The sequence below is a fragment of the Pezoporus occidentalis genome, unplaced genomic scaffold (assembly GCF_034315485.1).
Source record: "Pezoporus occidentalis ecotype Australia unplaced genomic scaffold, CSIRO_AGI_Poc_V1 ctg2, whole genome shotgun sequence".
Taxonomy (NCBI): Eukaryota; Metazoa; Chordata; class Aves; order Psittaciformes; family Psittacidae; genus Pezoporus; species Pezoporus occidentalis.
The window spans coordinates 11,046,862-11,072,293 of NW_026913855.1; the positions used below are offsets into that span (position 1 = coordinate 11,046,862).

The window sequence follows — 25,432 nt, forward strand, 5'->3', positions numbered from 1 at the left end:
CTCCTAACAAAGCATATTTTATCCCTCGAACACCTCCTTGTCCATTTCCCCACTAAGAAGCAATAACAGGACACAATCTCTTCAAGTAGGAAGATGTTATGATCCCTTCAGAAAGGAAGGTCCAAAGCTGTAGCTATCTCTGAATCTCTCCTTGTTCTTTACAACACAGCAAAGAACCTTTATGTAGTCTGTAGGGTATTGCTCAATAAAAAATAGGGCAAATTTCAATATTAAAATAAAATTATCAGACTGATCAGTAGACATTTTCATTACACACAGGCATGGGAGGAGTCGGAGAAACAACAGTAACCTGATCCTGCTCAGCTACCTCAATAATTTTCCACTTTTCTACCACATCAGAGCAGTATCATTTTTACTACAGAAAGAAAAACCTTATGTGCAGTGCTGGAAGGAAAAAAAAATGCTGCTGCAAATACCACAGATAGTGTAATATTTCAACCGCCATTTTCAATCTTGTATAAAAGTGAAACACGAGATACAAAATTGGCTGAAACATGATCATAAAATACTCCAAAGATGATGCTGAAAAATACAAAAACTGGGGGAGGAGTCTGAGAAAGGGAGAAGAAAGATGAATAGTCAGTAGAACTCCATACCATTAGATGGTGCTATCCAGCTCCTAATGCACCCTACACCAGCCAAGCAGCATATTTTCTCTTTGAGTTCATAAATAATACATTTCAATCACAGGAACCAGGATGGTTATGGAGTGCCACCCTGCTGCCGCACACTGGCAGATGGTGCGTGCTTTTAATTAGGGCCTGTTCACCTATAATGCGACACTGGGGTCCATGAGTGAGTGAGTGTGTGTTTGTATGTGTGAGGTTAATAGAATGTATTAAATATGGAAGCTCATTCTCATCTGCAGCTGCTGTCCTAGCCAGATTTGAAGGGGAAGCTGCTTATTTATTCTACAAAAGAAACAACCCCAAATCATTAAGATGTAGTGTAATTTTGTTGCTTGATAATTGATGGATTTCAAATCACCTACATATATTATAGGGTTAAACTATGCAGAAACATACAGTATTTTCTGCAAGAAAGGGTTTGAAAATGATAGAAAGATCTTACACATATATATATACACACTTTAGCTCAAAATTAAAAACAATTAGCAAGTACCCGTTACTGCATACAAGTCATTCAAAATGCAAAACAAATAAGTAAATGCTAACTACATAAAAAAGATAGGACTAAAACAAATCCTTGTTCAGTATAACACCTACAGACTGTTTTTTTGGTTTGTACATATGGTGCATTAATTGTTCTATTTTCTCTCCCTTCCTCTCATTACACCCAACAGTTGTTGAGAAAAAAAGATATGTACTTAAAAAATATCATCAGATCATTTTTTATCTGTCCTCAGAAAGTTGCAGTTTTTTTTCCTCTTACAATTTCTTTAAAACTTTACGAACATTAACACACAAATGAAGTTATTTTACAAAGGCTTTAACAAAATCTTAATTCTACAGCTAAATCAATACATCTCCACACTTCAAAGACTAGCTCTGTATCTTGGTACTACTCTTTACTAGAGTTAAATTGAGATTAAATACATCACCTGAAATAAGGATAAACTGAACTCAAAGCTCAAACCCTTTGAAAAACATCCTTTTTTTTCCCCTACTGACAGGTGCCAGGGGAACATTTCACCAACACTCAAAACTCTTTCAAAACTATGTGAGAAATGTTAAGGTATAAACAATCTGGCAGTTTTGGGGGATTGTTTGTGTGTTTGTTTAAACACCAGCTTTTAAAATGCAACAGTTGTGAGTAGTGTCAATTCAAAACCTCAATAATCTCTACACTTCAAGATTTTCCGAACCACTTATGTACTAAAAGGTAGTACTAACATTAGGGCATGAAAAAGTGAGCTCTTCTGTAAGTACAGTAATGCATGTAGCAACATGTAGTACAGATACACATGCAACTAAAAGAACTTGTTCTCTCAGAGGTGTATCTGTCGTTGTTTTGAAAGAGCACTCCTCCAAAGATCTTCTGGTTGATGAACAGACTGGTCAGCTACTCTAATGGTGTGTATTTTCCATTCAAGAAGCAGAAACGCCAAAAAAATCATGTACCATTTGAAGGCACAGCTCTGAATGCCATTGGTAGAGAATATATGATTATCTTCACAAAACTTAACCACATTAATCTAAGAGAAGCACTATCTGAAGACAAATGACAGCTGACATACTGGCAAGTAAAATGGTTGCTGTACCTTATGGATTTATCCCAGCTGATATGATTATTAATCCCAGCTGGCACAAACAAACTGAGGGCATACACCATTGCAACAAGTTTAAGGCAGTTTGAGCGAAGGGGAGCTGCTGCAATTTTGCCACCCTCTCTGGTGGGCACAAATCCTCGCTCTGCCTCCTTAAGACCAGCACAGCCAGTCTGAAACTTGGTAGAGGTGAGCCAGCCCGACTTGGGAACCTGACAGTAGGCTAACCTATTAAAAGAGTTAACTTCTTTTTTTGTTGTGTTTGGTGGGCTCCCCCCCACCATTAGCAAGCTCCACCAGCTCCGAATGGGACCAGATGAGCATTAGCACTGAGGAAGAGGGAATACAGCAGTACTGATTTAGATGGATACAATCTGCAATAGATCCAACTGAGCAAGTCCACAAACCAAAAGGACTCTTCAGCGAGAAGGTACTTCTCTCTGGAGAAGCAAGCTCTCCAGAGAAACGGAATGGGAAAGCAAATCTGCATACAGTACACTCAAACGGCTCCTACAGACCTTCAGGAAACTTCCTAGGAATGCAACAGTATTCATTAGGAAACATCACTGCAAATGAAAACTCGGTGCATTTCACATTCTACTATTTTCCGCACCATTCTTTGGAAACAGATACTGAAAAATGGCTGAAAGATGCAACAAGGCATTTTCTTTACTTTTCGTCATCCAAATGCACCAAAATTTTGGTAGTGAACACCTTTGATTTTATCTTCTGCAAAGAACTTTTAGTGAGCTAGTGACAGCAGGACCCAAGCAACAGTGTACGGTTGAATATATTCATTCAGAGCTTTCTTACATATACACACTCAAAACACTTCCCTACTTCTGCGCATCTGTCACACAACTAGCTCAGAATTAAATCAAAAGAATGCACTCAACGGGTAACAGACTCAGGGTGATAACCAAAGCCACCACAAGCATGTAAGGTAACAGATGCACATCAGCAGAAAAAAGAGTGGTTAGGGGTTAATGTAAGAGCATTATGGTCAGGGCCATAATATTACTACAGACTCAGAGGGAATGGGCACTACCTTGCTAGTATTAAGAGACAACAATGCCCCCAAATAATAGTAACACACACAGAATTACAGTTGGAAATAGTCTTTTTTCTAATGATCTGTCATCCACTTCTACCTTCAAAGAGTTCATCTTTTTCCTTCCCTGAAGTACAATGAAAAAACCTAATGTGTACTCCTGCAATGAAGCCTGTAAGAAGGGAAGTCTGAAAACATAGCTGTTAAGGAAAAATGAAACCACAACAGGTACTTCAGAAAATAACTGCAACTTGGGGATTTAAAAATTTTCATTTCAAAATGTTTCCTTATGTCATGCCTGACCAGAAAATAAAAATAAAAAAAATCTGTTTCCTCTCAAGTCTTCACTCTTATATCTTTGTGCTCTGCCAAACTAGAGTGTAAGAAAAGAAGCTGAAACATCATGCAGACATACTTGCTTCTAGGTACACAGTGCTATGCCTTCCAAATAAACCTGGCCAAGCAATGTTTTTCTCAGCACCAGTTTGCATTTACGAATACCACAACATGCTAAATATTTAAGTAGTCTTTCCAAGACAGCTTTACAGACATGTTGACATCTTGTCTTTGTGATTGTGAACAAATATAATGTATTAATAGATCGCAACATAGTTATAGGCAACATATTGCAAAACATAATGGCTGTTATAAATTGCAAGTCATTGAGCACGTACATGAAGATACAAGAGGAAGAAAGTGGTATAGCCTGTGCAAGCAAAACAGATTACGAGGGAGGAGGCCAGCAAGTTAGAATAGTGAAGATGTTAAAAAAAGTCTAAAGTTAAATGCATCTTTCTTTATAAGCTTGACATATATTTAAAAAATTAAGATAAGTGATCAACAGCCTACCTCTAGGAAGTCCACTGTGGTTAATAACTCCCAAATGAAGTATATGATGCTTTTATTTAGGGACACAATGTACAGAAGTGAGATACTGATTTACAATACAGTAACATCATACAAAGCGAGGAATCCATTTATAAAAGGTCATTGTTTCCTTTCACTAATTATATTTTCTTACCACTTTTCCCTTCCAATTAACATCTATTAACTTGAGGTAGCAACAGCACGAACGTTCAGAATTTTGCATTATTACTAGCAAAACGTGCACCAGATGAGATTTGCCTAACTGAATTTTCAGAATGACATATCATTAAAAATTAGAAAGTTTTGATAATGAAATAGCTGCAGAAAATTCATTTTAGCTTAAACTTTTATTAGCATTAGTGAGGTTGTCTCCATGTACAGAATTACTTTAGAGGGAATGATCGTATGTGTACACATACCTATTTCCATATGTAAGTATGTATTTACATTCTTTTTTCCTCTATAAAGGTCTCATTAAAAGACACCAATAAAGGAGAAGAAAAAGAAGCATGCAATTAAAATTTAATACTAAAAAAAGAAACATTTGACAACAGATGCATGTTTGAGACTGAGAGGTAAGTACTTCATAGGGAAGTACTTGTGACTTGTCTAATTAAACACGAGACCAACAGGCATGGGTAATGCAGTGTTTTATCAGCAAGGTGTTCCTCAAACTCCATCACTAGACACTTTTTCAGCACTACCACCTCAGCTTACAGCACGGCAACGATGACACCTGCCTGTTTTCTAAAATCAAAGCAAAGCTTATTCCTGGAACCGGGGTGGAGGGAGGGGGAAGGAGGCGTGTGTAAGCTGGAAGTGGAGGAGAGAAGAACAAAGAAACAGAAAAAATAGACAGTTAACACAGTATTATTTTCTTAAATTTTCTAATCAAAGAACACTCTTTACAAAAAGCTTATAGAATGAAACCAATGAGCCACTACTTGGTTTCTTTGCTAATATACAAAATATGAGTTCCAATGGAATTGCCAAGAAGTATGTCTGGAAGAGAATAGCACTAGAGATACTTCATGAGAGGACTACGCCAAAAGAACAGAAGGATAAAAACTGAACGTCAGAAAACACACTTGAGAGCTGGTGACTGTGACCCAGTGCCTATGATACTTGCTGTATGATCAGATACAAGGATTTGTAACTTCTTTCTAAAGCAACTCTTGCTACTTTGAGACACATATCTAATAAAACTTCTAATGAGAACTTGCATCTTCCCAGTGCAAGATGTCCTAGATGAGAAAAAACTGGTAATAGGCACGCCTATTTCAAGTTTCCTTTCATTTTCTTTTACCAATCTAAAAACTGAAAATGCCTCCCCGCATTTCTATATCTATATAAAGAGACACTTGTGGCTCCTTTTGGGAAGGTGGGACTTTTTTTCTGACTGTTTTTTCATCAGTTTGTGCCTGTACCCATTTCAAAGAAGAAAGCATTGATGACCACCCAGTCAGAATCATTCACATTGGAAAGCAGTGTTGGAGGTCTCTAGTTCTACCTCCTGCTGAAAGGACTGATGGGGTCAGACCAGGTGACTCTCAGTTTTGTCCTGTCAGGTTTTGAAAACCAGGATGGTGACTGGACCACCTCTCTGGGAAACATGCTCAATTGTTTGGTTGTCCTTGTGGGTAAAAATCTTCTCCTTAAAGCCAGTCTGAAAACCTCTCTTCCTTCACTTTACATCTGCTGTCTCTTGTTCCCCTGCTAGGCACCTCTGGATACTTTGAGGTACTGGATGCTATTTAGGTTCCCTCAATATTGTTTCTTCTCCAGGCTGAATCAGCCCAGCTTCCTCAGCCTTTTCTCACAGGGCAAGTGCTTCAATCCCCCTGGTGGTTTCTGCTGAGCTTGCTTCAAGTTATCTGTGTCCTTTCTGCACAGGGGATGGGGTAGGGGCAAGACTGGATACAGCACTCCAGATGTGGTCTTACAAGCATGGAGCAGATGGGGATGATCACTCTCCTAATCTGGTGGCTGAGCAACTATTTATACATCTCAGGATGGTCTTGGTCTTTCACTGCTGCCAGGGCACACAGCTGGGTGTCTCCTAGGATCCCTAGCCCCTTTTTATCAGAGCTGCTCCCTAGCCAGTCAGTCCCCAGCCTGTTCTGTGGCTGGGGCATCACCTTCCCAAGCACAACTTAATGAGTGAATGTCATATGGCTGCTGTTGGCCTTTTCCTTCAGACTTCTGAGCCTTCGAGCTCATTGTCTCCCCAGTTTGGTGACACCTGCAAACTTAATGAGCAAGTAGTGTTGATTCCTTTGGGTCATTAATAAAGATGTGCAACAAGACGAGTCCCAGGATCAAGCCCTGAAGACCCATCAACTCCCACCCTTCGAGCCCCAGCATCCAACCAGTTTTTAAAGGCCCATCCAGATCATAACACACTTGCTTAGATACAAGAATGTTGTGGGAGTCAGTGTTGAAAGCCTCCTTAAAGCAGAGGTAAACAGCATCCATTTCTCTCCCCTTGTTCACATATCCAAGAAATCACGTTAGTTAGTCATGATTTGCCCTTAGTTCCCAAACACCACCTTCTTCATAGTCCCAGAATACTGTCAGCACTATTCAGTTATTTTTGCAGTTCTTTGAAACAGACATTTTTGTTGCTATACTTCTAAAAATAAAAGCGGTTATTGGCTTAATTCTAAGTGTAAAGAATCTCTGCAGAAGGGAGTGCTTCACAGAAGGTCAGGGTTAAAAGAAAAGAGGAAAGATGCCCAAATGAAAGCATTCTTTTCATCTTAATTGGAGTTGCAACTGCAATGCTATATTGCAGAAGAGGTTAAGAAAGAGGGCTACCACTGAAGGACCCAATCGAGCACATTGTTCAGTTAACAAGGCACTGGGCAAGGATGTGTTGTAGGAACTGGAACCAGAATTTGCCACAGATAAAAAGCATTCTGATGGCCTGAAATGTCTAATAGCTCCCTGCTAAGCTTTCACTGCCAACTGCTCCCCAGGACACTTGGGTTGCCCAACAATCCAATTACCAGGTGGGGAATGCCTTGAAACCACAAGTTCAAATCCTACTTTTTCTCTTCCTCATTTTTGAGGTAGATATATACCCTTCCATTTGCTGTGTATTTCTGAACAGTTCTTAAAAAAAGGACTGGCCTGCTGTGAATTGCCGTTACAAATCCCATTTTATCTTTCAGGAAAGATTAGAGTTTTAGTCCAACACTGTGACCAACATTCCTCTCTTCAGCATGACTAGGGGCTGCCTTTCATTCTAAGAAGAGAGGTAGTTTAGCTCATGACTTGGATAACCTGAAGTGTTATCTAAGGGGTAATTTACATAGGCTAACCGTTTTGCACCTCTTGGTGACTGTAACTGTTCATTTAGAAACCTTCTGGGTGCTAAGCAGACTTGCTGGATGGAATTATTTCCCACTTGTCAGTGGAAAATTATGTGGCGTCTTTGATGAAGAAACAGTGCTTATGTTTTGGTTTGTGGTTTGGGGATTTTTTTTGTTGTTGTTGTTTTTTTTTAATTATTTTCTTTAATTAAGCAACAAGGCATAAACCCTTGGGATATTCTAACTTCTTGGACAGCAGTGTGGATGGTCTGCATGATGATAATATTTTGATAGGAAATTTCTAAAGCAGAGCATTTTTTCTGAATCTAGGCATGTAGATTTAGTAACTATCTAGTTCCAGTACCCATATTATTTTAATACGGAAATTATAAAAATGCCTATTCCTAAGAAAAGGGGTTGAATATCAGAAATATGTTGATAGCACACTGGTTTAAAATAACAACTGAAATACTCTGATTTACAAAAGACTTTAAGGAACAGTTCTCTGAAGGTTATCTGAGTTGAAGCTTTCTTGGTTGTTTTGACAGACTACTAATTTTGAGCCTACAGAACAGACTTCTAGCAAAGTTGTGTGTCACAAAAGTGATTGTTGGATTCTAGCAATAAACATGATTAGTTTTGCTTCTTGATTTTTGTTCAAGTAAACCAGCACTTTTTGAGAAAGAATTTAAGCATCATAGATCTAAAATGAATCAACTAAGAGATACTACTAGAATCTAGTAAAAGAAACTGAAATTATATAAGATCCAGTCATCTCATGACAAAGACAACAATAAACCATAAATATAATTGTGGAGACAGTGTTCTCACGGGAGAATGCATAATTAGTACATAAACTCTTAATAATCCTGAAAGATACAGCAAGGCCATGAGAGGCCCAAAGAAGCTTAAGCAAGCAATATAAGAAGAAGCTGGAATTCACTGAGTTAATGAGAACTGTGGACTGTTGGCAAGCTTTCGAGGTCAAGTTCTCACACCTGTGCTTAACCAATTATAAGTTAGTCACTGAGGGTCTTCAAGACATGTATCCAATCATAATATGCCAAATCACTGTAAGTGCATGTAAGAAATAGTATATAAGGAGTTAAGGCTTTGTAATAAATTTGGCAATCTCTTGATCACATTGATCGTCTCTGCATTGTCCGTGGCTCCCACGTCAATTTATTAAACAATCCATATTAAGTAACAGACCACATGCTTTATCTGCTTATAGACAACACATTAGAAGTTACAGGATTTGGAAAACTGAAGATATTCTTGAAACTTTACTCTCTCATCTATTTCTACCACCTTTACAGCTTATTCAAAAAGCTTTTTTTTTTGTAACTCAGCCAGCAGTGACAAACCTCCCCCACTGGACCTCCCATCACCATATGGCTTGATGACCTTCCCTCATTTACAGCGAAGTACTGCATGTTTAGTTTAGCAAATCAGCAACATCAATTTTGACAACAATGATGGATATTTGAAATTACAATGTAATACTTAACACAGAAAATTCTAATATATGCAAAGCTTATTAGTCAAATGTAGAGCCTAAAAAAAAACAATTTAGAACGCATAACAAAATCACAGTCCCACTTTGCACATACAGAGTACAGAAAAAAACTTTTTAGACATTTTAGATTGTAAATTTAGTGCCTTTGGACAATAGATAAAATATTTCAAGAAGCCTAGATAAAGGCTATTGTGGTTATGTTATCAGATGCTCAGGAAAAAAAAATAAATGCAGGTAGTTTTGCACACTGACTTACTACCTAAGGCACAGAGGGACAAGTGAACTAGATCTTTCCTTCTGTATATTTTCTATTTAATTCTTGTTGGGATATGGAAGTCATCAAAAGCTTTACATATGATAAGAGTAGCACAAAAGAAAGGGAGGCTGAAAATCCCAGCCTCATCCAAGAACGGAACAGTAACCCAGGAATGCAATGGGTACAAACTCTGGGTGTCACTTCATCCCGATGGGAAATCGGATGTGGCGTCTTACACAATAAAAGAGTAGAAGGAACCATGGGTGAACAGAGGCAAGGTTTTAAGGGAAAAGATTATTCTTCTTGGCAAAGCTGATTGAGTAGTTCATTTACAGACCATGTCAGAGACAGATCTGAGGTTTTGAGGCTGGCACAGCTGATATTCACCTACATAAATTACATCACATCTGTATGCACCAGGCATAATGTGCCAGAACTATCCACCATGGCTTTCAGCACTGCATGGGTCTCCACTTCCTGTACCTCCCAGGTGCTATCAGCACAAGCAAGCACTGAAAAAAGCCAGATCCTGTGCAGGCTAGTTATAGAACTATATGCCCACAGCTATCAATCTTTGGAGCACAGTAACAATCAGCTAAGACACACCTGAGATCTCTGCCAGCTTCAGTAAAAGAGATTCATGTTCTCAGGACCTGTATATCCTACATAACTTTCTGGAGTCCATAACTAACATATGGTTCAAAGTAGTACTAAATCCCAAGTGAAGTAATAAAACAGTCTTGAAAGCTAATTTACATACCAGGAAAAAAAAAAAAAACACAACAGAAAAACACAACAAAAGAACCCTAAACAAAAACTTACACTCATTTTCTTATTATTTTCCTACCGCTACTCTAAAAAGCAATGCAGGATGAATGATTGCTCTGCCAACTATGAAGCCAAGAGCATCTACCAGCCAACATGTTTCTTTTGAGCTATGTATGGCCTTCACCTCTAAAACTGTAGTGCATACACACTACTCGCCAAAGTGTAGATCTCAGCATACAATGCTCACTTTAATCTGAGCAGACAATATATAATTTAATACCAGACAGAAAAATAAGATTAAATTTAAAATTTAAGCTATGCTGGCCCACTGGACAGAAGCCATTCAAACCACCTGCTGACAGATCTTCTGTGCACTGAAGCACTTTAACCACTATAACAGAAAGGAAGATCAGAAAAATTCAAGAAGAGAGAGATCAATTTTCTTTTTCTAAGAAGAGAAACATTGACAAAGTATTATCTTTCAACCTAGTCAAGCCCAAGTACATTAAATTCAGATGTTAAAAATGTAAAGGTGAAGATAAAGCTAAGATCAGTAATTTTTAGAGTTTTCCAGTCAGCCTCTTATGACTTTCTTTTAAGGGCTTATACTATGAAAAGCAAAATACACTCATTCTGTTTCTGTAAAATATGTCTACATTTATTCTATTGAAGAAGAGTAAGTTCAGACTGGGACATTTATATAATCACAAAAGATACTGCATATCAAGCTGAAAATATTATACACCCCCCCCCCCCCCCGAGTACTTAGCAGCTAATTAAAAGTCCCAAGAAACTATTCACTCATGAGTGATTGCGACAAAAAGTGACCAAAAGTGTCAAAAAGTGACAGACAAAAAAACGACTTTTGTCCTTTATTTGCAAGTAAGAAAAAAATCCCATACAGCAAACACCAACTCCTTTCCGTCCCATAAGCACATGGCTGTGAGGAGTTCTTCTCAGGTACTCTAAATGCAGAGTCAACACGAGGCTTAAAACCCAGTGACCCAGATCCAGATGAGTACTGGCTGAGGTTACCACATGAGATATTAGAAGAGGAAAAGAGATATGAAGGGTGCTCTATTTATGATAACAGTGTTTTCAGTATAACATGTTATGACTAGGGCAAATTACCTTCCCTTTGACATGCAACATGACCTTCCATTCCCCAGGGTAGTGGCAAAGGTTTCCAGTCCCAGAATAAATTACTCATAGAAGTTGAAGAAGCACCAGATCCCTAGCTAATGGTGGCAATAACTCGTACTGATGGAGAATTTCTCCTTCAAGGACTGCAACAAATTGTTAGGAAACAGAACCCCACAATCAAGCCTCAAAAGCCATATAGGTTAGTAAGTACTGCCACTAGCTCACAGAATGAGTAGTTCTGTCTCAGTATATTGGTATACTTATTTGCTCAACACTGCATCACTGTAGCTGGTAGGATCATATTCATCCTATGTATTCATCCTCTGCAAACCTGGAAACCTATTTAAAGATCTACACAAAATATATTTATTCTTATTATATTGTATTTATTATTATTATTTTGTAAACAAAACACTTCAACATTTATTTACATCTTGTAAATGAGTCAGATCAGAGAAAAAGCATTACAAGACATCTAATTTACTTTGAACAGTGATAAAACTACTCAAATCAATAAATGTTTCCCCTTCAAAACCCATTTACATATGAAGACCATTAATTTGCTATTTTTTTGCTAATTTATTGGACTAAAAATACCACTGTGATATTTTAGATGAGTCAAAGACATATTCTGGAACTTCGTAGCAGGTTAATTTCAAGACAATTTCACATCCAGAACATAATTCAAGCTATAAACCTCTAGGACACACTGCAGCTTGTACTATGTCTTATATACTTCATTTGAGCTGTGCTGACTTTAAAACATTTTCTTGAGAAGGAAGGAATCTGATGTTATTTAAGTAAATAAAAACATTGATTACAAGGAAAGGCATGTTTTGATGAATGATTGAATTGTTTCACAAAGGATTCCATTACTGATTAAATCCAAAACTTCACAAGACATGATGGCTTGCACCTACCTGTCACCTTCCACTCTCAGTTCCCCTGTTCTTAACTGTGATTAACAATGCAAATAAATATCAGCATCAGAACCCCCCCTCCCCTGTCTATTTAACTCTTTCACTCCTATGCTAACATAGTGTGCAGAAAAGTATTTAACATTCACTGAACATGTAACCATCAGCAGTGGCTATCCACAAGACAAACTGACTTTCTCCAACACCAAGGCTCTGAGGAAACCTGTATCCATATTTCTCCTGCTTATGCAAATGATGTTCAGATGTTTACATCTGCCTGCGACTGCAAATGAGCACTGTGACAACCTGTATATTTGTTGAAGAAATAAATAATTCCAGTAAATAAAGACTGCCATGCAAAAATACCAGGTATCCTGTAAGTAAATGCTAGTTAGCAGAAATCACATGCTGTGCAAGAGAAAGACGGAGGCAACTCTGTAAAGACTGACCTCATGGGATACACCAAATTATTCTCATAGCCACTTAAGATCATAGGACCAAGTTCAATTACGTGACCTTCATGACGGATTAATCATTGCCAGTGTACCAGTACTGATTATAGTTTCAGGGGAAAATTGGCTTTTTTTTTCAAAAAAAACCCCACATACTTTCTCTGGCAGCTGAAATAAGACAATCTTACTTTTATACAAGCTAATGATTTACAAACAGGCCTTTACTGGTTCCAGACTATGATATGCTAGACAAGCACGCTCAGAAGGACGGTCATGACCTGGCAATAAAGTTTGTGGAGAATGCAGCTGTCCCACAAGACATTTTGAATGGCATGCAGTAAATGATTATATCAAATTATAAATCAGCATTTCCTAAATTTAAGTTACACATCTTTTGATCTAAGTGCTATTGGATTCAAGGTGGGAGGAGGTGGAGAGGGGGAAGGCCCTGCAATACAACAGAGATTCATTTGTAATGAGACTTGTACTACACTATTAGTTGCTCAGTTGTGCATTGTGCCCTGAGAAAACCTTGTAATTTTATGTGGAGATTCGGTGAGGGAGAATAGAACAGAATGAAAAGTACAAAAAACATAAGGGAAAAGGCCATTTTCGATAACGCTGTTCCAACCAGAATATTGAATAAATGAATTGTGGCATCTTCATTCTTAAGAAAGAACTAAAATATCAGTAAGAATCACCAAGGGGATTCTTGGAACATCCTCTGTACTGAGTTCTGAGCAAAATAGTCACAGAACAGATGGCCCAAATATTCCCCATGCAAGAAAACAAGAAAGTTTTATTCTCATGGCCCTTTTTCTTGGAAAAGCAGACAACCATGAACGATCTAGTACAATGTACTTTCTTTGTCAGCAAACACATGAACTATGGGAAGCGCTTTACCAAAGAGGTAGTTCAGAACGCACTGTTGCTATCTGTTGCAGCCGGAAGTGGTTCTCAGTATTGCCTGATTGACTGCAGTTTCTTCTTTTTGCAAAATTACTTTGATTTTTAATTTTTAAATCCGATTGTCTTCAGAATACTTGAAATACTAGCTGTGTCTATGCCTTGAATAAGTCTTGATGTTACAAGGTCAGCATCTTTTCATCATGGACAGCATACAGACGAATACAATGAGCACCTAAATGTTATCAAAGAATCACAGACTGGTTTGGGTTGGATGGGACCTTAAAGTTCATCTAGTTTCAAACCCCATGCCATGGGCAGGGACACCTTCCACTAGACCAGATTATGTTAGTTAAAGCCACATTCAAAAGTAAGGAAAGGAGGAGGTGAACTAGGAAACAATTACTACATTATAAAGTGTTTTTCATTTACTAGAAATCACATGCATATGTCTGATTGAAATGAATCAGTGCTAGAGGCAGTATTTTTTCTATTACTCTCATTAGCTCATAAACAAATTTTACTGGTAATTAAGTCTTACATAAAAAATGTCCCTGTTCTACTGTGCTATACATAGATGGCAAATGATGTCTTGGGTAATAACCACATGATACTTACTCAATTTGGGTGCCTTTACTAAAATAACAAAGTCCATTAATTGGACTTTTAAGGAAGCCCCCACTCATTTGCCTTCCAACTATAAAACTTCAATTTTTCCAGAACTCCCTATGCCAGATAGGACTCCAGACTTTCCTTCCAAGTTATTACTATTCAAAACTCTCCTCTGCCAAGAAAAGGAAGTCAAGAAAATTACATCAAAACCAGTGTGTAGTTATCCTTTATTGTTTAGAAAAGCAAAATTTTACAAGGGTAAAGTGAGTACATTTGGAAAATGACAATCACTGTTGTACCTTGAAATCCAAGAAAGTAACTCCTTATGATCAACAGAACTTTGACGGAATGATTCTCAGGAAATGTTACTATCAAAAAAATCAAAACGTTTGTCAAAATGATTCCTATTTGGTTTAAAATTTCTTTTCAGATGGTATAATGGTTATGTTTTGACATTTTTGGAAAAGAGTGCTTTAGTTGTCTTTCCAAAATATTTTAAGTATAGAATACTGAAGTCAAATGGAAATACTTCAATACTGTCACTCCCAAAGTCTGACATTCCAAAATTATGTTCCTATGCCTCTAGACTTTCCCCAAAAGTGCATGCATTTCCATGTTTTACTACAATTCAGAGTGTAATCATCCTGATGCTTTTCACAGTTTCCATCCTAATCAACAGATGAACACTATCCAGAGTTTTTGTGCATTCAGATTTAACACTAATAACCCTATTCAAGCATGATTCTGATAGAATAGGCATAGGTGATTGGTGACAGCCAATAGGGCTTCACTGAGGGCAAACTGTGCCTTACAAGTTTGGTATTCTATTACAGGGTTAGTGTTGGTGGATAATGGAGGAGTGACTGACATCATCTACCTGGACTTGTGCAAAGCATTTGACATTGACCCACATGATATCCTTGTCTCTAAACTGAAGAGACATGGATTTGATAGATGGAACACTCAATGGATAAGGAGTTGGCTGGATAGTTGCACTCAAAGAGTTGTGGTCAACAGCTTGATGTCCAAGTGGAGACCAGTGATGAGTGGCATCCCTCAGGTCAGTATTGGAACTGGCATTGCTCAACATCTTTGTCAGTGACATGGACACTGGGATCAAGTGCACCTTTAGCAAGCTTGCCAACAACACTTAGCTGTGTTGTGAGGTCAACACGCTGGAGGGAAGGGATGCCATCCAGAGGTACCTTGGTGGGCTGGAGAGGGGGGCCCATGCAAAACTCACAAAGTTCAACAAGGCCAAGTGCAAGATCATGCACCAGGCTTGGAGTAATCTCAAGCACAGCTACATGTTGACCAACGAACAGACTGAGAGCACCCATGAGAAGGATGTGGGGGGGTCTTGGCTGATTAAAAGCTCAACATAACCTGGCAGTACTGCAGACCAGAAAGCCAACCATATGCTGGGCTGCATCAAAAGGAGCATGGCCAGCAGGCTGAGGGAGGCGACTCTCCCTCTCTATTCTGCTCTCACCAGACCCCCACCTGAAGTACTGCATTCAGCTATGAGGCTCCCAACACAAACAGGACATGGAGCTGTTGGAGCAAGTCCAGAGGAGTGCCACAATGATAATGAGAGAGCTGGAGCACCTCTCCTATGAGGACAGGCAGAGAGACTTGGGAAGGCTCTGCATGAAGAAGCAAAGGCTTCAGGAAGACCATCCAGCAGCCTTCCAGTACATAAAGGGGGGCCCACAAGAAAGTTGGACAGGAACTTTTTACAAAGAAATTTAGCAAATAGGACAAGGCTTTAAAATGAAAGAGGGAAGACTTAGATGAGATATAAGAGGCTCTTTACTGTGAGAGTGATGCGGCACTGGAACAGGCTGCCCAGAGAAGCTGTGGCTGCTCCATTCCTGGGCAGCCAGGTTGTACAGGGCTTTGAAGAACCTGGTCTACTGGAATGTGTCCCTGCCTGTGGCAGCAGAGTTGGGACTGGATATCTTTTAAGGTCCCTTCCAATCAAAGCCATTCTATAATTCTGTGCATAATAGCAAAACATAATAGCAAAATATCTGCACAGTATGTGGTCACCGAAATGGCCAAGACTTATCTCCCCAAAGAAAGAGGTACTAATAAGGCCGATCACAAAGCTGTGTGAATGCTTTACAACACTAATCTGCAAAGGTGCAGTACTTGTTTGCCCAATATTGGGGGTCACGCAGCTGCCAGACCAAAACATGCACCTACAATGGTGTAGAATGGAAACCACCCTGCACCCCAGGCTCAGGAACACCACAGCTGCTTGCAGCCCTGACTTTTTTACAGTTTTCAAGTAGATTACAGAGATAGCTATTTACGCATGTGGAAAATTAACTCAAAACCTCCTAAAGTTTATTATCACTCAGAACACAGGCAACAATTACATAGAGAGAAGGAAAAATAAGTTACCTGCTTTCTTTGCACAGCCAAGGAAAAAAAATGGATATCGTAAAGCTACAGTTAAGTCACCTTACTCTACAAATAAGTCAGAGAGCTGCGCTGGCCAGAACTGACATTTTCAGGGTTTTTTTCTGCGTTTCTTATCTCAGCGACGAACTAGCAGACAGAGCACAGTACTTTCCATAACATGGCATGCGTTTGTTTCCTCATGGTTTTGGATTATTATTTTTTTTTTCTAATCACCATTTGTCTTACTTTTCCTTCCTAGCACATAGAAACATATCAAAACCTGACACTGATCTTGTCAATCATAAACTTCGTTAAGAGAGCCAGTAAGAAAAAGGCTTATTCAGCTTGGATAACTATCACATGTAAAATTGTAACATGGTTGTTAAATCACCTAAGTGATATGCAAGTATTAAAGTGACTAAATAAGGTATGTAAGGAGGAAGAGAAAGAAACCCAGATTTGAAAAGGTGCTGTTTTTTGTCCCCTAAATTTTACTTAGTTACTTGGTGTGAATTATGTGGCATGTGACAATATACTGCACTGTCCCAGCTCCTCACCTTAGCATAAGAAGTTGATCAGCACACTTACTATTTGATCAAGACTTAAATTTGGGTAGCAGCTAGTAAGAAGTCTCGAAATGTAAAACACTGACAGTAGTGGAACAGCAACAGAAACAATGAGAAATGGTACATTGCTAAACCAGACCCCTTGTCCAAAATAGTTGTTTATTTTTCTGTTTAATCAGTAGTAACTATCTTTGCGTAACAGCAGCTGGCATCTAACATAGTTCCTTTTTGCATTTTCCTGTTTCCAAAAAGCAGACTAAATCTTGCACACACAGCCATAACCAGCTGAAATATTTTCTTTAACACAGATCAGCTTATTTATGTGTATCAGTAAGAGTTACCACATCTACACACAGGGAATCCATGCTACATTTAATGACACTGACCACGAAAAAAAAACCTTTTTCAGGCTTATGGGAGTAACAACTCATTGCCACACAGGAAAAAATAAAAAAAAAATTAAAAAAAAATCAAGCATTTTATTTGTTAGCATTGTTTATTACTGATTTCATGCAGCAGAAGACCTCAAACTGTAAAAGTGTAAGTTCTGTTAAAACTTCGTCTCATCAAACTTTTACATTAAATTCAGATACTAAGCTTAATGCCAAAACATCAGAATCACAAACCTTCCCCCTTCAAAATGAACATCTTTAATGCTAAAGGACTGAACATGCCTTAAGAACTTGCTCTGCCCTGCATTGCAGAATCCCTGAATTTTAACTTCCCAAACTTTCTTTCAGAATGCAAAAGCAACATTTCTCACAAGCACCTTGACATTTGTAAATTGAAGATTTTCTATACATAAAAGCTTTCAAAGACTAAATCAAAATCTGTATGAAGTTAAACAAAGACAAGATCCTGCACCTCGGAGGACATAAAAAAGGAGTCCAGCACAGGATAGGATCTGTGTGGCTGGGTAGCAGCCTCACCGAAAGAGACCGGGGGGCCTGATGGACAAGCAGCTGAAAACGAGTCAGCAGTGTGCCACTGCATCAATGAAGGCAAATAAGATCCTGGTCTGCACAGCAGGGCCATTACTAGCAGAGATGAGATCATTGCACTCAGCACTTCCTAGGTTGCAGCTGGATTGTTAAATTCTGGTCCACACAATTCAAGAGAGATGTGGACAGACGGGAGGTCTAAGGAAGGGCCACAAGAGTTAAGTCTTTTCTAACTGGAGGAGGCTTGGGGCTGGGAGGGAGGGGGGAGGAATCTCATGATGGCTTCCCAGTAATTAAAAAGCAGCCACAAAGAGTATGGAGGCTATCTCTTCACAAGGAACCACATAGCTAACACAAGGGGTAACAAGTACAAGTTACACTAGGAGAGGTTTCATCTGGGTATAAGAAAAACATCTTTCCCAGGGAGAGCAATCAGTCACTGGAACAACCTCCTCAGGGACATGGAGGCCATGATAAGAGTCCTGATCACTGGAGGTTTTCAAGATGCAACTGGACAGGGTGCTAGATAATCTCAACCATCCTTTTCCCACAAAAGGCTGGACAAGATGATCTTCAGATGTCCCTTCTAACCTGGGCTGTTCTACAGCTCTATGTTCTATGACTGCCTAAAATCACATCAACAAATGTATTACTCAAAGCAGGAAAAGCAGCTGGCACTGAAATAAAACAATTATTTACTTTGCTCGGGTTTGTTCTTAGGTTAGAGATTTGCAAAAAATCAGATTTACTAGTTTTAAAATCTTGAAGGACATGTCTCAGATGAAACTGCATGCATTCAATTAACTTGTTTCCAATGCAAAACCTGTTTTGACAGTTTTCCTTCCCTGATTCTTCTGTATTCTCAGTAGTTTTATTCAACTACTTTTCAAATATAGCACATTCTAATTGAAAAAAAAAATTCCATTAAAATGCAATTTGCAAAGACAAGACATAGAATCTTAGAATAGTTAGGGCTGGAAAGGACCTTCAGATCATCTAGTTCCAACCCCTATGTAGTCGATTTATATATATATGATTTATAGTTTTATAAATAAAACCCACAACATTTGCCAGTTAATAGAGTACATAATGGATAACTGAAATAAATATAAAATAAATCAAGAAATACCTTTTAAAACCATACTATTTTCAGAAAAAAATCCAGAGAGATTTACCACATCTGATATTGCTCATAACTATAGAAAAATCAAAGAACTGGAGAGACCAACCAAAAGCATATCATACAATGTTTCCCAGAACTTTCTAGCCAGTGTCAGTTTCTTTAATAGGCCAAGACAAGCTGGGGACCTGACAATCATAGTAATGTTTTTTAACTAGAATCTCTGGAGCTTATCAAAGTCAACCTCCTACTTGAAGTAGGCCTACCCATAGGTCAGCCATGGTGCTGTTTGGTTAAACCTGTCATGAAGCAGTCAAAAATGGAGATATCAAAAAACTCTCCAGGTGACCTGCTGCAGTCCTGTGCTCTCTTTTAGAAAAAACCCTGTTTGACTACATTCCCATGTTGTGACCACCAGGCTTGAGTCATGTTAAGCAAACAAGAAACTTGTAAATTCAGATTACCATCATTTTCAACCAGATGTTTTAACAGCTTTCACAGGTTTATAAATTCTTTTATTTTCTGTAACAAAAAAACAAAACCCACAAAATAAAGCCATTATTTAAATAACAAATTTTATTCTACTTAGAAACTATCCCTTAAATTAATTTAGGTTAGACTGCAACCCAACACGTAAAACATCAGACGATCTACTTTTTGTCAGCCAAGCAGAAGAAAACAGTACACTCTAAAAACCACCTTTGGACTCAAAACTTAACATCTTCCTTCTTTGCTTATTGCTTTTCCTCCAGTACTAATCACTCTTCCTTCCTCAGACAGTCTGCATGGGTAATAGGGCAGAAGGGCAAACATGAAATTACTTACAGTCTACTAAATTCTCTCTCCCTGCTGTTAAAACCTGGCCCACACATCTGGGCCTTGAAACACTCCATAATGTTTACTGCAGGGCTTTGGAGATGTTCCTGTGTGTTTTGATTCTGAAGGCTGTCAGTGGTAACCTCAGTTACTTTAAGATATTAACTTTACTCTTCATAGTTACAGCTTTAAAAGTTCTTTTGGATGGTAAAAATAAATACTAGATACTACCAGATGATATATACATTGTATTTATTAGGAAAGTTGCAAAACAAAAATAACTGATTTTTCCATCACAACCTATATGTACACATTTAAGACAAAATGCACAGCAAGGAAATAAGGGTACAGCAACTATTTGATCATACTCCAGATCCACACTTACAAATCCATACTGCTTGCAATAATAAAACATCCTGAAATTCTTTAACTGAAATAATGAATCAATAAGATGAATCTTCAAAACCTTCTACTTTACTACAAATTGGCTCTTTACAAAAGCATTAGGCTTACTCCAGGGTATTACCATATCATATTAGAGCAGCCCTGAGGACATACTTATCTTGGCACAGAAGCAGTCGGTGAACTGTCAATTTTAGCTATGGGTGTGGCATAAACACCAAGGCAGAACTGTTGTTGTGGTCCCAGCAGATCTCTACATAAAATAGCAGCTGACCGTTTCTTGCTAGGAACTGCTATTGCTTTTAGTGGACACAAACGTGTAATGTGTATACATGGCAAGACTTTATACAGTGGCTGATTTTACAATGTTTAAGGACAGGCTCAAAAACTGAGATATCTCCATTAAGGAAAGGAAAAACTTGCACTATGATATGGTGTCAAAACCCCCCCAGATATCCAAGGTAAACACCTATCCTATTATTTCTATCCTTTAAAATTTGCTAGAATAAAAACACTAAAAGAAACAGAACAAAAAGTTTTATATTGTGTTAAAAAGAAAACTCATTGATGCACCTCTTACTGTGTGATAGCCTTGCCTTTGAGCTGCATGCCAAAATTTTCATACAGCCAAGGCCCCCGAGGTATATATTTTGGGGGGAGCCGGGAGGGGGACTGGGCTCTGGGTATGGTCTAGGGCCTGGGCAAAGGTGGAGGGTCCACATATGGTCTGTGAGGCTGGTGCCACAATTCTGAGGTAGTACTGGCTTGCTTCCTCCCACTGCTGTGGACTCAGCTTTCTCTCTGATCACTCCCCAACACAAACTCATTACTGTGGCGCAAACAGGAGCTACATTCAGCTGTCCACCAACTGCACGTTTCAGGCATCAAGCCATCCCCATTACATACAATCCTCTGTTCGTTAGCCAGAATAACAGCAAAGATCAGGGGGATGTCTTGATAGTATGGGAACATGATGCACACATGTGCGGCTGCATGGAGTTACCAATGAAGGCTTATTAGCTAAGTTTCAGCCCCACAGCTTTTCTTCTCATGGCGTTACCTCACACTAGGTCAGAGGAATACTTATGCCTTGAAGAGTGTATAGCTCACCATGGTTATGCAAGTTCAAAGGCTTCTGTATCCAATTCTTGCCAGGCTGGAGATGAATCAGAGCAAAGGTAGCTCACATGTCTCTGCCTCTGGTCTAACTGAGCAGTCAAGCGAGCAAACTACCAGTGGGTAATGCAATTTTGCCAGTGCTGCTGGGGAGCATCCTCTGAACGCAGCAGATACCTAACGGAGACTAGGCCTATGCCTGTAGCACACAGGCAGGCATACCCTTTGCCAAAAACAGGTCGTTCACCAACAGCCATGAAGGCAGCCAGTCACACAGTATGGCATCGTGTGTTGCAGGTCAAGTGAACCCTGCAACCTCATCGCACACAGCACATGGTGCCAGGGTTTGGCCAGGAACCCAGCCTCCTTCAGCATAACCAGGGCTGCAACCTGGCTCTGTTTCTGCCCTCACAGAAGAGCAGCATCCAGACCAGGAACGAAATTTTTAATCTAGGACAATCTCGGTCTTGTCGCTTCTTCCTACAACAGGGACAGTCCATAACCCGGTGTTTTTGAGGCAGCCCGGGGCCAGGCACAAGGACCAGGGTCTTACTGCTGCTCCCTGAGCCCCGGAGCAAGGCCCAGGCCCAGGCCCCGGCCCGGCCATGCTCCCGCCGCCGGGTTCGCTCTCGTTCCTGTCCTCAGGGCACAACCCTAGGGGGAGGTCACGACTCCCCTGCGCCCCCCAAAACCGAGCCCCTCATGCTCATCCCCAAGAGACGCCGGCATTCCCCGCCCAGTTACCCCCACGCCTCCGCGGGGAGAAACGGAACCGTCCCCGCCCGGGCCGCGAGCGCACCTGTAATTGTAGCTGCTGAAGCGCTGGCTCTCCCGCAGTAGGGCCCGGTACAATCGCAGCACCTGGGCCCGGCTGGACGCTGCCATGTTGCCGACACCAGGTGGGTCCTCCAGCAGCGAGGCCCCTTTCCCCGCCCGTAGCGCCCGAGGCCGTGCCGGCCTCCGGAGCCGCCTACCGACACCCGCGCCGGCCTCTCTGCGCGCCTCCGCGGCGGGCAGGCAGGCGAGGGGGCAAGCGCGGCGGCAGGAGCGGGAGCGCACGGCCTGGCGGTGAGTGGCGGAGCGGAGGGGAGCAGCGCCTGTGCCTCGGCCTGAGCCCAGCTACAGGCCTGGGGCGGGGCCGAGCCAAGCCAGGCCGCAGCTTCGGCGCCGCAGAGGAGGAGGAAACTCTTCCCCGGCTGAGGCAGCTCTGGGGGACGGCGGGCGGTCTTTCTGCGCCTCGGGCTCGGGGCCAGTCTTGCCGGCTCAGTCCTGTCCGGCGCTGCCGGGACAGCGTGCCTTCAGGTCTGCTGCGGGGTTGTTGCTTAAACTCGGTTTACCCTGAAGCGCCGCCACTACTTCTCCGTGGGGGATCCTGTCGGGCTCTGTCGGTACTGCGAATGGCCCCAAGGCTGGTAGGGCAGGAGGGCCTAAGAGATAACGAAAGCGAAAGTAGCGTTCAAATAAACTAGCCGGTGATAGCAACCTAGTTGTGCACCCATGTTCATTTTATTGGTGTGTTGCATGAGGAGGTGGCTGTTGGCGAGGTGGGGTTGATGTAGGGCCTGGAAACGAGCAAAAGGTGATAGGTGTTTGGAAATTGCATCAAGATCGCTGAGTTTGCAATGAATGTTCACCAGTGCTAGTGCACCAGGCTTGGTGTGCTGTAACTGTGTGTGTGGTGTGTTGCTCTCAGCATCCGAGTTTAAGCTGGATTCTGTTCCTTAAGCTAACTTGACCTGTGTATACTGAAGGTACTGGTTAAGTTATGAGTATGTGAAGGTTGACAAGCATTTCCTGTTCCTGGGCTTTTATTTTCAATATGAAATCTCCATTTATTTTTAAAGTTTGTGATTTTTCTTTCTATTTTTCCACAGCTCTGAGAAATGACCATATGGGCTTTACCAGTGCCCTCCCCTGAGTTTCCCTATTTGTGCAGGTGTTCAGAAGCTGGATAACTGTGTTGAGCTTCAGGTGAATTTCGCACACAGACCTATGTGTCTTGAAACTGTCCTTGAAGAAGGAGGTACCCAGGCCAGAATCAGTGTACACAGTGCCTATGCATCATACAGGCCACAGAACATCAGGCTACCTGAACCATTTAAAAGCTAAGTTCTGCCTGTCTGTTTGCTAAGCCTTTGCCTTTTTTTTCTTCTTTGCTGTGAGGCTGGTAGGTTTTTTTTCCTACTTAAGCACTTCTTTTATTGGTTATACCAGAAGCATCTTGATCTTTTTGCTGCTGGAAACAGCATGTACCATATACCTAGCATTGTCTTCTGCTGAAAGTTTTGCTACTGCAGGATAAACTTGATTTTGTAATTTATAGGAATATATAGGTTCTACATGGGGCCTATAAGGATGCTGGGGATGGACTCTTCATAAGGGACTGTAGTGACAGGACAAGGGCTAGTGGGTTAAAACAAACAGGGGAAGTTTAGATTGGATATAAGGAGGAAATTCTTTCCTGTTAGGGTGGTGAGGCACTGGGATAGGTTGCCCAGGGAAGTTGTGAATGCTCCATCCCTGGCAGTGCTCAAGGCCAGGTTGGACGAAGCCTTGGGTGAGATGGTTTAGTGTGAGGTGTCCCTGCCCATGGCAGGGTGGCTGGAACTAGATGATCCTTTCCAACCCTAACTATTCTATGATTCTGTGTGTCTGGCAAAAGTGGTCAGTTGTTGCTACTAGTGGAGCTCATATGATTGTATATGTACTTTGAGTATTATTTGTGTTAGTTGTACATCTGATGCAATTTACAGTTGTAAATAGTTGTAAATATTTACTATGTAAATAGTATAGTCACGTGTGGATTTATCTCAAATTCATCTTTATTGGTATGCTATGTTTTGGCACCCTTGTTAGGCTTCTGGAAGTGGAGATTTTCCGTACATGGCAAATTTCTTAGGTATTCTCTTTGTCAAAACCAAAATGGGAAATGTTAGAGGAAATGTATTTTGTAGAAAAATGTAAGCGACTGAGACACTGATAAGTACCAGGCTTTTGAGGCCTTCCCTTGTAAGTCACAAAGCAATGTGGTTTGGGCTAGCTTTTGGCATTCAGGAAACCCAAACAGAAAAATATAGGTCAAGCATACTCGTTAGTTGCCTCTGGGACCAGCCAAATTCTCATTGTAGCCCAAGCCATATTGCTGACACATGTTGCCATGCTAGAAGTGGAGTTTCTCTGAGGTGCTCATTTTCCCCATCTTTGCAGCTGTTGGTGGGTGGGTTGCTTAATATGTGTTAAAGCAGAACTCTTGCTGAGTTATGAAAAGCAGCAGAGGCAACCCTACCTGTTGTTTTGATTGTAGGCTTCAGACAGCTTAAAAGTCACGGGTCTGTCATGTACCGAGCAAAACTTAGCTTTGAGAGTTCAGCAAAATTACATTAAATCACTGTGTAGATCAGCATGGCAGTTAGTCCATCTATAACAGCCTTCTTTATTATTGTGAGAAATGAAGTTTTGATGCTCCAGTCCTTGGCTCTAAAAGAGGATTGGGAAGAACGCAAACTGCATTAGGCAAATTTTGTTTACAAGAACACCATTGATTTAGTATTTATAAAGTAATTATGAATTTTGAAATAGCTTCAGGTGCTAATCTTGTTCCTGAATCTCTGTGACAATTTTTGCAGTTTTATACATTTTTTTTAAGATTTTTTTTTTCCTCTCAAAGAAGCATGGAAACCTAAGTTTAGAATAGGCAATAAACACATGAAATGTACTACCAAATGCAAAGTAAACATACCCAAAGAAAAAAGTCTTTCCTCTTGTTTTGCTTCCCTGACCTAACCTTCATTACATTAAAACTCAAGGAGGCAAGAATAAGACTGGTGTGAAGGGGAACAGCTGTTACATTCTCCAATACATATTGGATGTTTTGTCGTATGCTGCTGAATTGTTCCTTGTAGTACACTATTTCAGCTTTATGATGTGGCACTTAACACTAAGATAGCATGTGCTTTCCTAGTACACTGCTGTTCATGTTCATTATTTTTCTTTGGGGGTCAGGATGATA

At 40.3% G+C, this 25,432-nt stretch overlaps 2 protein-coding genes across 16 annotated transcripts in view; one reads left to right on the plus strand and one right to left on the minus strand.

Moving 5' to 3' along the window:
* The window catches only part of LYRM4 (LYR motif containing 4), a 90,949-nt gene extending 68,592 nt beyond the window's left edge, over positions 1-22,357 (minus strand). For 5 of the 6 annotated variants that reach the window (XR_009964615.1, XM_062617840.1, XM_062617838.1 and 2 more), the window contains exon 1: positions 22,223-22,357. Coding sequence is in view for 5 of the 6 variants with exons in the window: in XM_062617840.1 (XP_062473824.1) it covers positions 22,223-22,308 (86 nt within the window). In the remaining variant the exon portion in view is untranslated. The remainder of the gene's footprint in view (positions 1-22,222) is intronic. The other variant, XM_062617839.1, reaches the window with a different exon arrangement.
* The window catches only part of FARS2 (phenylalanyl-tRNA synthetase 2, mitochondrial), a 245,622-nt gene continuing 242,540 nt past the window's right edge, over positions 22,351-25,432 (plus strand). For 8 of the 10 annotated variants that reach the window (XM_062617816.1, XM_062617818.1, XM_062617811.1 and 5 more), the window contains exon 1: positions 22,351-22,491. The gene's annotated coding sequence lies outside the window, so the exon portion shown is untranslated. Of the gene's footprint in view, positions 22,492-22,674; positions 22,808-25,432 lie in introns of those variants that run through there. The other 2 variants (XM_062617817.1, XM_062617813.1) reach the window with 1 other exon arrangement.